General features: G+C 37.0%; 1 protein-coding gene across 3 annotated transcripts in view; it reads left to right on the top strand.

The window, feature by feature from the left end:
• Window positions 1-14,574, top strand: part of RPGRIP1L (RPGRIP1 like) — a 95,334-nt gene that overhangs the window by 20,486 nt on the left and 60,274 nt on the right. For all 3 annotated transcript variants that reach the window (XM_058708754.1, XM_058708752.1, XM_058708753.1), the window contains exons 7-10: window positions 2,987-3,092; window positions 5,639-5,785; window positions 7,107-7,180; window positions 13,437-13,576. In XM_058708754.1, the coding sequence (XP_058564737.1) occupies window positions 2,987-3,092; window positions 5,639-5,785; window positions 7,107-7,180; window positions 13,437-13,576 (467 nt within the window). The remainder of the gene's footprint in view (window positions 1-2,986; window positions 3,093-5,638; window positions 5,786-7,106; window positions 7,181-13,436; window positions 13,577-14,574) is intronic.

The raw sequence follows: 14,574 nt of genomic DNA, 5'->3' as shown, positions 1-14,574 counted from the left end.
CTTCTCCAGTATATCTGAGGTTTTAAGTTTCTGGATTTATTATGGCACCCAGTAGCAAAGCCGGAGTCAAGTGTTTTCAAGGCTTCCATTAGAAATTCCTTTTTCAGAGTTTATTGCTTGACTGTTTCCAATTATATGAGGGAAACTTGGCACACAGGTTGTTGAACTGGATTACTTTTTTCAACATAAAATCTAATTTATTTCAGTTTGTTTTTAATCTAGAGATGGGCCAACATCTCTTCCAACCGTTGTAGAAGATTTGATCATAATTCTAAATAATATGTCTATAAAAAAAAAAAAAACAAGAAAAAGAAAAGAAACCGCATTTTCCAACTTAATTGCCCGAGGTTTTTTCAAAATCCTTGTTGAAAAATTTGAGAAATTTATTTTTACAAAGCACATAATTAGTCTGCTTGATATCTGTTTGCAGATCATTTCAGCATGTGTAATGCAGCATGTATGAATCGCTTCAGGACTGTCAAGAGTTCCTCTGAATATTTTTACCGTGGATTGTTCTTTCTGTTAGAACGTCATCCTCCTGAAGATGTGATGTTCCCATCACAGTGCGTGAAACAGAGCAAGAAAGTAGGATGTGGTGGCCACTCAAAACACCACTTATAAAATGAGCCCCATCTCTGTGCTTCAAAGGAAGCCAACCTGAGGCCCTCCTCCTAGTACAAAGAGGTCTAGGACAAGCCTCTAAGCACCGACCCCGGCCCCCTCTTGCCTCTTATCATCCTCACATCCCTTGTCAGCTTTTTGTGACATTCCCTTCCCTCTTGTCCCTCTCATTTCCACCCTCATTCTTTTATCACATTTCATCTGTGTAAGGATGTTGAGTCAGTTGTCAGGTTGGAGACGACTTTTCATCGTACGCCTTCCTAGAGGCCAGACCACATTTATCACATTGTTGATTTTGATCTTTTATGTCTTAGCGCTTGCTGCTGAACAGCCAGTCGTCCTTTCCTTCTCCCTGTTAGCCTCAGAAATATCTAATCATAATAATGACTCCTGGATAAAGCCCCCAAAACTGACACTTGAAAATAATTCTTAAAGACATCTGCAGGTGTTGCACGCAAACTGATTTCTGTGTAAAGCACCACATGATTGTTGTTGTTTTCTAACTAGTTCGGTCATCCTTGTGCCCACCTGTTGGGCATTACTGGCATAAAGTACTAAGTCACTTTTCTTGGCAGTATTTTGAATGAAAAGTTTGATCTTCAAGGAGTTTAAGGAAAATATTCAAGGAAGCATCCACCAGTTAAACCACCCTGAGCGTTTTTGGAAGATGCTTACCAGCCTTGGCCTTGCAAGGAAAATTCAAAATTAAAACCTGCTATTTTTCTGTGACCCTAGGTGGCTGAATGGGTTATTGGGACTTAATTCTTGCTAACATCATTAAGCAAGTATTATTACTCAAACATATATATGTATATTTTCTTGAAAATATTAACATTCTTAAAAACCGGAAGAATAAAATATCAGAGGCAACTGAAAATATAAGAAAAGATTTGAAATTATTTGAAAAAGACTCTGTCCTTGCATAGAATAACTGTCACTCATTGTCAAGTGGTCAAACCAAGTAATTCTGAGGAAAACAGATTAAGCTATGTTTTGACTTCTAATTATGAAAAAAAAAAGGGGGGGATACTGTCTTTATTAGACTTGTTTAAAATATATTTTTCCTTCGTGTTCTGATGTTTTTGGCGAGTACAGATCACGTAGTGGGGAATCATAGTGGGGTACTGCTGAACGTGTGCTCAGAACTCTACTAGTTAGCATGTTTTCGGCACAGAATCATTTTAACATTGTGTTAAGACTGTATCCTGGGTACGATCCAGGTTCTTGGACTTGTTTATCTTCTGTGTGAGGACAACTAACTGTCCGATGCCAAAATACAATGAACTTTCAAATATCAAAGAGGAAAATTAAGTATTTCAAGTCCTCAGCTGGTTTACAGATGTGTGAGCTTTGTAGTCCATTTTCTGGTTCCAGTAGGGCATTGTGACAATTTTTCCAATATGTGTACACTAGATAAAGTTTTGGAAGTAAAATTACTTACTTGAAGTCCTGAAATAATTTTCTGAATCTAAAATTTTTATGTTTACTTTTTTTAAAAAAAAGAATGAAGTCTAAAACTGGGCCTCACAATTTTTGAAATACTTTCGAATATAAAACGTATTAAAGAACCTTTCTCTGTCAGGCAAATAAGTGCCTTTTGAAAACGGGTATTCATTTAGGTCTATGATTAACCTTTAACAAGATCTTCCTGTTAAATTCTACATTTGCTTTAATCTCAGTAGGAAAAATACAAACTAGTATTGCAGCATATAGAGTTTCTATATACCCTGTGGACGTTAAATGATCTCTTACAGCTAAAGGCACATCTGCAACATATTTAAATGCCAGCTTTGGGCATTATTAGTATAAAATGCTAAGTCACTTTTTGGGGAAATGTTTTGAAAGGTTGAAACTCCAGGAGGAAACTCCAATAAATGGTAATCTTATGATACCATTTGTTTCAAGGGAGTGGTAGGAAGATGAGTGGCTGTCTTGCGCATTTTTGTCTTAGGGGACAGTGGTAGTAGGATAGTCCTCTTTCAAATAAGTCCGAAGTGCAGGGCGGCACGATCGCTGTGCTGTATAGACTGACGTCCTTTTGCACCATCTTTCAGGATGCCGTAAAATGGTTTTAAGCGTGTATTACAAGATGTCGGAGAGGTGACCCAAGTCATCAAATTTGGGTCTCCCTTCAAATCCTGAGAATCTATGAATTTATGAAAGTTCAAGAGCAACGATTGGTTGGCTTTAAATAATGCATCTGTCCTAAGTGTATGTTAAGCTAAAAACCCTGTGACTGATAAGCAAGTGTGCAAATTTTTCCTAGGTAACTTTGTAGTGAAAAATTATGATTCCACCACAGGTTGTTTTCTTTTGCCTTGCATTTTTTACTCTGTCTCTCTTTTTCTTAAACACATTGTTGAAGGTCAAACATTCGGGACAATGTAGAAATGATTAAGCTTCATAAACAACTCGTGGAGAAAAGCAATGCTCTTTCAGTATTGGAAGGAAAATTTATTCAGCTTCAAGAGGTACTGTGATCATTTATCTTATTATGGTGATACATAGACACAAAGGTTCAAAGAGAGTGTTTAGGTTATACTTTTTAAATAGAATGGTTGTAACACCAAAAAGTTATTTTTAAAGATGCTCTTTTTATTCTTAAACATGTATTATTTCACTTCATGTGTTATTTGTAATTTATAACTTAATAGCTAAAGAAATAACTAACCGGTTGGACTGTTTATAAATATCTGTGTCATCTTAAAATAATAAACATATTTATCATAAATTATCTCATGCCAAGAAAATTTATTTTTAATTCCTCTTCTCTGAGTTCATATGGGCACATAGCACTGAAGGGTTAGACGTTTTTGCATATATCTTCAGTTCTAAGCATTTATGAAATAGCCAAGACAGACCAAGTTATAAATAGGTCAGTAACCAGGTTTTGTTCAATCTTTCTCTGATGTGTTTTGTTTTGTCACTGTCTCCCATTATCACAAAATATTTGAGACCCGTCATGTCAGCAGCTATCAGTGTACTTCTTTTAATTCTTGATCATTCAGGTCGACAATACTTGGGACCCTTCATCCCTATGGTTGCTTTACCAAGATTGTGGCCCTACATGAATGTGCCATCAGAAGGTTCCTATTGATTGGCACTGCATAATTAGCATAGGTTCTGGAATTAATGAACTCCCAAACATTCCAGATGAACACAATTCATATTAAACAGTACTTTCTCTGAAGTACTGAGACCAGGAAAGCAGTAAATTGATGGAAAGCATAGGGTCATCGGAAGCCTAAATTTACTATTGAATTAGATAAATATTTTTAAACTTGTACTCTGGTTTGTGCTTTCCATCCTGCAGGAACCTCCTTAAATGCAAAGTAATAACTGTCTTCCGTGTGAATATGAGGGTTTATGAAAGAAAGAAGGCTAATTGCAGAGTGGAGACAATAGCCCTGTCTACCTATAGATACAAGAGGGAAATTCAGAAAACATGGAGCTGAGGGCCATTTCTAACATGGGGAATTAGGAAAGAAAAAAAAAAAAAAAAAAAACAATGATATTACCTTCTGTCACTTTGACCACCTGACTTCCATTTAACAGTGATGCCAGGTACTTCTTCCAGTACCAACAATTGTTAAGGGTCTGTTATAGCACAGGCTCCTCTTTTGAGGACTGATGTTGGGTAAAGAAAGGTTTGACAGGTTCAGACCAACAGCTTCAATGAATGAGGTAGGAAGCCCAGGAAAAGCTGGTTAAAGATAAAGTGTTATAATAATACCAAGATTAACAAAAATTGAACTTCAGTTACTCAATAGCTATGTTTATTTTAAATGATTGAAGAACTTCAGATTTTACCCTTTTTTTTTTTCTTGAGAGATGCTGTGCATGCACATGGGCAAGGGAGAGGCAGAGAAAGAAATCTTAAGCATGGCCACCTCCAGCACAGAGCCCAATGAGGGGCTCGATCTCACGACTGTGAGATCATGATCTGATCCGAAATCAAAAGTCATATGCTTGGGGCGCCTGGGTGGCGCAGTCGGTTAAGCGTCTGACTTCAGCCAGGTCACGATCTCGCGGTCCGTGAGTTCGAGCCCCGCGTCAGGCTCTGGGCTGATGGCTCGGAGCCTGGAGCCTGTTTCCGATTCTGTGTCTCCCTCTCTCTCTGCCCCTCCCCCGTTCATGCTCTGTCTCTCTCTGTCCCAAAAATAAATTTTAAAAAAACGTTGAAAAAAAAAAAAAAAAGTCATATGCTCAACCGACTGAGCCACCCAGCTGCCCCAGAACTTAAGTGATTTTAATTAGCACATGAACCATTACATGTTATGGCTATGGTCTCTATGAAAAGACTTTAATATCATCACCTGTTTTATTTATAAAAAAAAAAAAAAGTAGGGACACCTGGGTGGCTCAGTCGGTTGAGCGTCCAACTTCGGCTCAGGTCATGATCTCATGTCATGGTCGGTGGAGCATGTGACTCTTGATCTCAGGTTGGTGAGTTCAAGCCCCACTTTGGGCATAGAGATTACTTAAAATAAGAATAAAAATTTTTTAATTGAAAAAACCTCAGTAACTATTTTACTGAATTGAAAATTTTAACCTAATTGTATTAAAATTAGAAGCTAGCCTTCTGTTAGGCTGTTTATATGCTGTGGTGACAAATCCTTTCAAGTTTCATTATCTGTGGTCAGCATTTATTTTTGACCCATGCGGCAGCATTTTTAGACAGCATGTCCAACCACTGTAACCACAACAGAAAGAAAAAAAATTTGCCAAAACCAATTTACTCACTGGTCACTAATCAACCAGTCAAAAACTAGAAGGAAGTAAAATAAAGGACAAAAAGTTTGCATTATGTGACTCTGTGCTAAGAAAACTATATTCTTTTCCTAACTATACACTTGGGTCAAGAGTGTCTCCACGGACAAGTAGCACATATACATTGTTTGTGAGGTGAAGAATAAACTGTATAATGTGAACTTCAGGAGTAAATTCACTTATAAAATTGCAATCACTTATTTAACATGGAATCCAAAAATAATTTCGAAAAGACTTTGTTTTGTAGAAGCAGAGAAGTCTCCGGATCAGCCATGACGCCTTGATGGCAAATGGAGATGAGCTAAATATGCAACTCAAAGAGCAGCGTTTAAAATGCTGCAGCCTTGAGAAGCAGTTACATTCCGTGACATTTTCTGAAAGAAAAATAGAAGAGGTAAGCTCCCAAGAGGTTATTAGCCATTAGTTGTGTTAAAACTTCTCTGTAACTGTTTTGAAAAAGTAAAGTAGAGACATTCTAAGCAGTATATTTATTTAAAAATCCCAAACTACATACACGGTGCTTTGAGCACAGCAAAATATAGTCCGTTTGTTATGTGCAAGGCACATCAGTGCTTAAAAATATGTGCCAACATGCTGATATCCACTGTTCACCTAAAGGGTTGATTCTTGAGGAAAAAGAAAACACATTTTGAAACTTACCTGTGGAACCTAACTTTCTCAGCCTTAACATCTTATTAGCCATTTGAGACACCAAGACAAAGGAATACACATCTGTTTCTGGGGAGAAGGAAGGATATTCTGTTCCGCAACATCAGCAATTTTGTGAAATTATTTAATTTTTTTCCTAGGAAGTTGTTTGAAAACTCATCTTTCTATTATTATCACGACTCACATCTCCCAGCGAGCACAATCTCTTTCTGTGTTCTCTTAAATTTGTTCTTAAAAAGAATGAAATAAAGCAATGAAATAAGATGCTTACATTCTGTTCTGATCTTGGGAGAATCTTTACTGTGTCTCATACTTGCATCAAAAGGGAATTATGAAAATGGAAATGAATTTTAAGAGTACTCTGATCCATGGGAAAGGATTGTAACTACACAATATACTGGTGAATAAAACTTTAAACATAAATGCTAGAAAGAAATATAGAGAGCTACATTTTAGTCATAAAGGTATTAATGATAACCCTCAGTTTATTTCTAAAAATGTCATTCATCAGGATAAAGCAAGGTATACAATTTTATTTATTCATTCATTTATTTAAAAGATGTGCTGCCAGCTCTTTGTAAATTCCAGGTAACATAAGAAATTAGGTCTTCAGAGTAAATTGTGCTTAACGCAATTTACTTGAACCACAAACCAAAAGAAAGATTAATCCTTTTGTTTTTAATGGGCCAATTAGAAATTAACACAAAATTAATACAATGATGGAATTCATTGGGGAGGGAAGTAAAAAAATATGTTTCCCAGACTTCATAGCAAACTTTTAACACATTCTTTATTGAGTTTTGGCACATGTCAGCATAAAGCAGTGCATACGTTTCTACTAAATTAAAACAAATATTAATTTCGTGTTTACTTAACAACTTAGAAAAAATCAGTGCTAAATTAAATGCAGACAATATTAGTTGAGTAGTTAGCAGCTGCAATTTAAAAATCAAGACTAAAACATGTTAGCCTCCTCTCGTGTTATTTTATCCCCATGTAGTTTTGATATGATAATCACCTAATGTGTCATTTTCTTTTCATTTTAGTTGCAGGATAGAATTAATGACTTAGAAAAGGAACGGGAACTTTTAAAGGAGAACTGTGATAAACTTTATAACAGGTAAATCATGATACATGTGTTCTCTTGTTCTCTTCTTTAAGATGTTTTATATCAAAGCAGTAGATGTCAGAATATCTAATATTGATTAAAGAATTAGCAATGGGTGATTGTGAAAAATATATATGTATCATAAAAGAAAAATAAGCTTTTGGGGAGCGTTTGTAATAAGCTCTTTAACCTGAGCAGTAATCTACGACTAGAAAACCGTTATCAGTTTGTATCATTTATTGAGCGTAAACCATAAGTGAGCAGGCACTTTGCTAAATATTCTTCATATTAAAAGTTTCTCAGAGCAACCTGGAAATGTGGGTATTGCAAATGCCCACGTTAAGTTTATTTATTTAAATAACCTCTACACTCAACGTGGGGATCAAACTCACAACCCTGGGATCAAGAGTCACGTGCTCTACCGACTAAGCCAGCCAGGTGCCCCTCAAGATAAATTTTTAAGAGCTATTTCAATTTTGTCTTTTAATCTGCTTCATAATTATGGTATTTTAAAAATGAATCCCTTCTGATAATTTTAGAAACAAAATTCTGTACCACAGCTAAGTTTAGTTAAGTGGTACAGATATCTATCTGTGTGCGTGTCTATGTATATATGTGTATTTTTAAGTCTTTTCAGTATGTGATAACTGATAAAGGGTAAATACAGGCTTACATGAAAGTAAATTTAGTATACATACTGGAAGATGTATGTTAGAGCAGATATTCAAAGGTTGCTTCTATTGATAATATTCTGAAACGTCACAAAATAGCCATCTGATGTACTGACACACTTTTTAACACTGTGGTTTCTTTTTTTTTTTTTTTTATGTTTTGTAAACTCAATTTACATTTTATAAGGTAAACAAATACCTAAAGAGTATAGAGATAGGCTGTTATTTGTTTTTACTTTGAAAAGATACACAGATTAATGTTAGGCATCATTCCAGTGGCACGGATCATCTATGTTGTTTCCCTACTAGTGTTGATGGTCCTTACACGAAGTGGCTCATGATGTTAAGAATTATTGATAGCAGGGGCACCCGGGTGGCTCAGTTAGTTAAGCATCTGACTTCGGCTCAGGTCATGATCTCGCAGGTCATGAGTTCGAGCCCCATGGCGGGCTCTGTGCTGACAGCTCAGAGCCTGGAGCCTGCTTCAGATTCTGTCTCCCTCTCTCTCTGCACCTCCCCCACTCACACTCTGTCTCACTCTCAAAAATAAACAAACATTGGGGCGCCTGGGTGGCTCAGTCGGTTAAGCGGCCGACTTCGGCTCAGGTCATGATCTCGTGGCCCGTGAGTTCGAGCCCTGCGTCGGGCTCTGTGCTGACAGCTCAGAGCCTGGAACCTGTTTCTGTATCTCCCTCTCTCTGACCCTCCCCTGTTCATGCTTTGTCTCTCTCTGTCTCAAAAATAAATAAACGTTAAAATAAATAAATAAATAAATAAATAAATAAACAAACAAACAAACAAACATTAAAAAATAAAAAAATAAAAAACCGTTATCAATAACAGATTCAGACATCAGTTAAAATAATATCTGGGGCTCTCTAGCAAGGATAGACTGGTTAAAAACCTTTAAGTGGTTCTGCCTTGGACCCCTTCCAAATCATTTGGCCCTATGGCTTTGTTCTGGCCCCTCTCTCATCAACCCTGATTAATTTTACCTAAAGCATTTATTATACCTCCTTTTTGTTTTTAAGTTTGTTTACTTATTTTGAGAGAGAGGAAGAGGGGAGGAAGAGAGACAGAGAGAGAGAGAGAAAGAGAATCCCAAGTAGACTCCATGCTATCAGTGCAGAGCCAGATGTGGGGCTCAAACCCAAGAACCACGAGACCATGACTTGAGTTGAAATCAAGAGTCCAACACTTAACCGACTGAGCCACCCAGGTGCCCCTATATTCTCACTTCTATAGAACAATACAAGGTTTGTATTGATATATATCTAAGGATTTGGTAGTTATGTGTTTGAAATTTCCAAATTTCAGTATATAGATCACACAACCACTGCATTGTAGGGCAGAGAAAATAATGTTATCCCCATATTTTAGAGATGAGGGAATCAAGACTCAAGAAACATTAAGAGACTTGTACGGAGTCACACAGCATTGCTGAGACTCCAGTAAAGGACCCAAACCCAATTCTTTTGACTCTAAAACTTGATTTGTTTTCCCCCCGTGCTTCACTATCTCTCTAATTTTAATTGCATTGGAAAACTGGTTCTGTGGAAGGGAAACATTCATGGAATAATAGAACTACCATACATCCAGAAATTTTTATCGATTTATATTTATCTTCAACATCTTGTAATTTCAAATAATTTAACATGGTCTTAATACAAGAAAATAAGTGCCATTTGGCCGTTACTTACACTTTTCCTACTTCCCTATTTGAGGATTTACTGAACATACCTTCTGGGAATAAAAAACATTAAACTTAGCTGGGAATAATGCATAACTGGAATTTTGAGAGGAACATATTTTTCTCATATTTACTTTCTCACCGTGAAACTTTATCTTTCCATATTAGAAGATGATCTGAGAGGGTAAATCTGACTTTGAAGGTTTTTTTTTTTTTTTAATGTTTTATGCTTGAGCTACATTTTTTCCTGTCACATTAAAAACAGACTTCATTATGCTGCTTACACTTGAATTTTGTGTGAGGTATATGGAAGTAAATGTGTGTAATGAGTGTCAAAACATTTTGTGTCCAAAAAAAAATTAATGTCACTTAAGCACAAAACCCAGCAAGCACACATGATAGCAAACAGAACTGTAAAATTCTCTAATACAAATTTTTAAAATATAATATGCTTTCAGAAACAGTTGGAGAAACTTCTACAAAAATCATTGTCATCTTTAAAATTCTTTAAAGCTCTTGTATTCCATGGCACTGTTACCATCATTGCCAACAACTAGTGCTCATCAAAAACTAAATAAAATTTACTCCCTGTTTGGTTAGTCATAGTGATAGCGTGTTTTTAAAAGGAGAGCATTTGTTTGTTATTCAAAACTGGCTAGTTTTCAGGAGAAAAATATGATTTGCAGATTACATTCTCATCTTCCTTTCCCAAATGAAATTTTGAATGTGTTTATTACTTGACATATGACATATTAGAGAATCATCTGGTAAGATAAAACCCTCATGTTAGTATTTGGAATGAGCTCGTTTTAATATGAGAAAACATTTTTGATACAATGCCAAGAAGTAAGTATAACCTTATTTAAGAAATACTCCATTTGAAAATTCAGAATAAACTTTTTTGCAATTAAATCTATGTGGTCAGAGAGAAACTATGCTACAATATTGCAAAGCTGTGCCCATCTTTGAAGTTAGTATAGTTTTAGGGCGGTAGCACTCATGAATACAATAGTCCTTCAGCTGTAGTATCTATGTATGAATAACCTGGAAAACAGCAAAATGTAGCTTTTGCCACCCCTTTGGAACTTCCCTCCCCCAGCCTCGAGCCATCACCATCCAATTCAGATTTAGTCAATTTGGGACAGGATCCAGAGAATCTGTTAGAGGTGGTTTTAAGGCATTAACTCCCTGAGAGACACTAATACCTATTTTAAGAAAAAAAAGACTTGGTCTAGTTTTTGAAGATGGTATTAACCATTTTTGAGAATTGGGTAAATCAGGTTTTTACAATGTAATTAGTAGCCATCTAATATCCAAAATTCAATGGAGCCCTGCTGACCACCCGTAGAGTTTCTGGGCTCCCTTTCTGTAAAGTGAGCACCTGTCCCCTGCAGTCTTCTAGGAATCATGAAAGCCCATATGATCAAATATGAGCACTTTGTGCTTCTCAGAAATCAAACTGAGTACATTCGGGGCATTATTTTCTTTCAGTAAGTGAATTATCCCTATGTAAATATGTGTTTAATTTCCATTAGGTCCTAACTAAAGTATCTGTGGATTTCTTCATGGATGATTTAGAGCTTATTCTTCCCTCTCTTTCACATTAGGGTGCCCTTAAACATGGGAATAAATAGAATTTCTTCTGCAAGAAAAAAGCCTTAGGGTGGAGATGAATTCTTTAGCTCTTATTTCAGTCTCATCATGTTGTTGATCAAGAGTGTGTAAGCTGACCCATGACCGCCAGTGGACGTGCCAGTGAGCACAGGCACCAATGGACATTCAGCTGTGGATGGACATTTTCTCACTTCAGCAACATAATGTAACAAACGAAATGTGCACACAGACCAACTATGATATCCACCCCCCCCACCCCACCCCCAGTTGTCACTGTAGGCAATATACAAAAACATTTTCATGAATAAAAGGTTCTCAAAGACTGTTCTCATATGCAGATTTAATCATGTACACAGCCTTTACAAAGAAAATGGAGCCAGATGTGGTTCACCATTTATAGTTACACAGATGGCTCCAAGCATAGAGGAATACAGTAAATTCAAAAGGAATTCCTCATGAAACTCCAGTGGAATGTAATCCTAAATTTAGAGGGAAGATAGCAGTGGACTAAATTCAGATTGACTTATGCTGATTTACACTAGTATTTTGTGGGTTTGGAAAAACCAGGCTGCTAAATTGTTCTTAATTTAAACACATACAGCTTCTGATGTTTCTGCCAGATTAACTGTTGGTGATCTTTTTGCTGGTACTAATGCTATTGGAACACTACTGTTTCTAATTTTTGGCGTCTGATATAATGTATAATTGTGCCTATTTCATCATGCTAATTTTTTTTTCCGGGTAGTACATGTTTTTAATAATACAAGACACACGCGCGCGCGCACCCCCCCCCCCCACACACACACACATACACACACACCCATATACCCACATACATACATATGTGTGTGTTTGGTTTATATAATTTGACTAGACACAGAAATTATATTTGGTCTTTATTTTAAAAAATGAAAATGTAAAGGAATATTCTTTAATATTTAAAGTGCATATTTTGTTTGGATTTCATTTAAGTCTAGGTAATTGTACCTTTGATCAAATTAACTTAAAATATTGGTATATAGGTTCATGCATTTTTTAAGGTTCCATATGTGAAATGAGAACATTGATAGAAGAAACAGATGCCATATTTAGAGAAACTTCTAGAATTTCATTTATTTTTAAGTTCATATTATTTTAAATGCAATAAAAGCATTCAAAATGTAAAATAGATACATAATTCTGTTCCTTTGAAAGCTATGCCTCCCAGAAAAGTATCTCTTTTGGAATAAAACCTCAAGACTAGCTGGGAGCAGCATTAAGGGCAATTTTCAATAATAAGTTTTTCTTCCATTTGCTTCATCATCAGTACAAAACCAGATTTTATAAATTTTTGTTTCATTTACTGGGTTTAAAATAAGGAGAAGGGTCAAAGCTGCTGATAATTATTCAGTCATATCAAGCTTCACAGATAATAGTTTTCTGCTGAAATACAGATCAAGATCAGTTTTTCCAAAACCTGGCTATCACCTGCAGAAGCTTTATAAAACTCTGGATTCCTGGGCCCCAAGATCTTCATTTTTAAATCTCCCCAAGTGCTTAGTATAGCTGGTCCAGCACCAGTGTTTAGTTTATCAGCATTTGGAAACCACTGGCATAAATTAATGTTGGGATTTAATCATGAGTGGATTTTAACACCGGTTTAAAATCTTCATCATTCTTACCAGGGTGTTCTTACCAGGTTTTCATCCCAATCACATTACAAGTAAAACTTTGTTCTTAGCCTGTTAATGCGGTTTAGTTTTTTAGGACAAAAACTCCATTATCACTACTTCATAATAGCAGAGTTGCCGTCTTGTATTTCGGCGTGTTATCATTTCATGGCTGAAATTTCGTGAATATGGTCTTAGCACGGACTCTGTAAAAGTTTGAGATTCTAGAAGTAGAGATCAGGTGGCGAGCCCCTTTTTCTCGGTTTTAAGAGGGTTTGTATGTGGGAGAGAATAGTTTTATCCGAGGCTGATGGCTGAGGTTTGGAACTGCGGATTCCTCTGGAGTATGTACAGTATCTGAATTCCTTTACTAGTCCCACAAAAGCTGCACGCTGCCAACTTTTCTGACTGGAGAGCTCTAAATTAAGGCCAGTTCCTTTGCTCATCCCACAAAGCCTTTCATGTTTCCTAACCGCAGCCTGAGAGAGGCGCCTTGGTTTCAACAGCAGCAGACCAGCATATGTTTACTTAATTCCTAAGACATGATGACAGTGGTCTCTGTGCCACTAAAAGCTTTTCTCTTTCGCGTTCTCGGTCGAGGCCGATCTCCAGGCTCTCCTCTGCATGTCATGTGTGTTTTGCAGTGCCCTCAGTGCTGCCCACGAAGAGCAATGGAAGCTAAAGGAACAGCAGCTCAAAGTGCAGATCGCTCAACTCGAGACTGCCTTAAAGTCTGACCTAGCAGACAAAACTGAAATCCTTGACAGAGTCAAAACCGAAAGAGGTACATACAAAACCACTACTGACTTGTCTCAACAGCCATCCACTTCCATGCGTTTCGCGGTCACTTGAAATTTCCGTTTACTCAGCCTCGCGTAGAAGCCCAAGGAATTTTTTTTTTTTTTTTTTTGTCAGAGATACTGTCATTTAGGTGGTCTTTTAATTTTTTTGTTGAGCCTTCTTGTGTTCAGCAGTCAACAAGCATTTCTTGAGCCAGGCACCGTTCTAAGTTCTGGGGATACAGCAATGAGCAAAGCCAAGGCCTTGCCCTCACGCAACATAAATTCTACAGAGAGAAACTGACAGTAATTAAACAAGCATGCCACATGTCAGGTGGTGGCAAGGGCAGTGGGAACAAAAACAAAGCAGTGTAAGATGACAGAGTAGAGAAATAGTTGCTTACTGGTTTTGATAGGTCAAACAGGGACGATCTCTGTGATAATGAGATATCTAAATCTACTCTGTGACAGTGAACTTAAATACCAGGAAGACTTGCCAAGATGTCCCTGCTAAAATAATGATCATTAATAAGTTTCATGTCACAGATCTCACCCCTCTCATCTCAGGGAAATAAAATAATCATAATTAAAGTAGATGTCTGATTTACTAGATTATACACCCAAGTGCACAACAGGGGAATTGAATTATTTGCTTCAAATGTTGTATCTGTTGTTCATCCACTACGCAAACCAAGTGATGTGATAATAAGGTTGCTTCTTTTGAACATTTGTAATTCTGTTGCATGCAAGCGTTTCAAAGTTTAATGCAGGCTCCGTTAAAAAAAAAAACAAACTTGGGGCGCCTGGGTGGCGCAGTCGGTTAAGCGTCCGACTTCAGCCAGGTCACGATCTCGCGGTCCGTGAGTTCGAGCCCCGCGTCAGGCTCTGGGCTGATGGCTCGGAGCCTGGAGCCTGTTTCCGATTCTGTGTCTCCCTCTCTCTCTGCCCCTCCCCCGTTCATGCTCTGTCTCTCTCTGTCCCAAAAATAAATAAAAAACATTGA

This window comes from Neofelis nebulosa, chromosome 17 (genome assembly GCF_028018385.1).
Source record: "Neofelis nebulosa isolate mNeoNeb1 chromosome 17, mNeoNeb1.pri, whole genome shotgun sequence".
NCBI classification, from domain to species: Eukaryota; Metazoa; Chordata; class Mammalia; order Carnivora; family Felidae; genus Neofelis; species Neofelis nebulosa.
The sequence above is the reverse complement of the archived record's forward strand: the minus strand, read 5'-3'. Positions and strand labels throughout refer to the sequence as shown.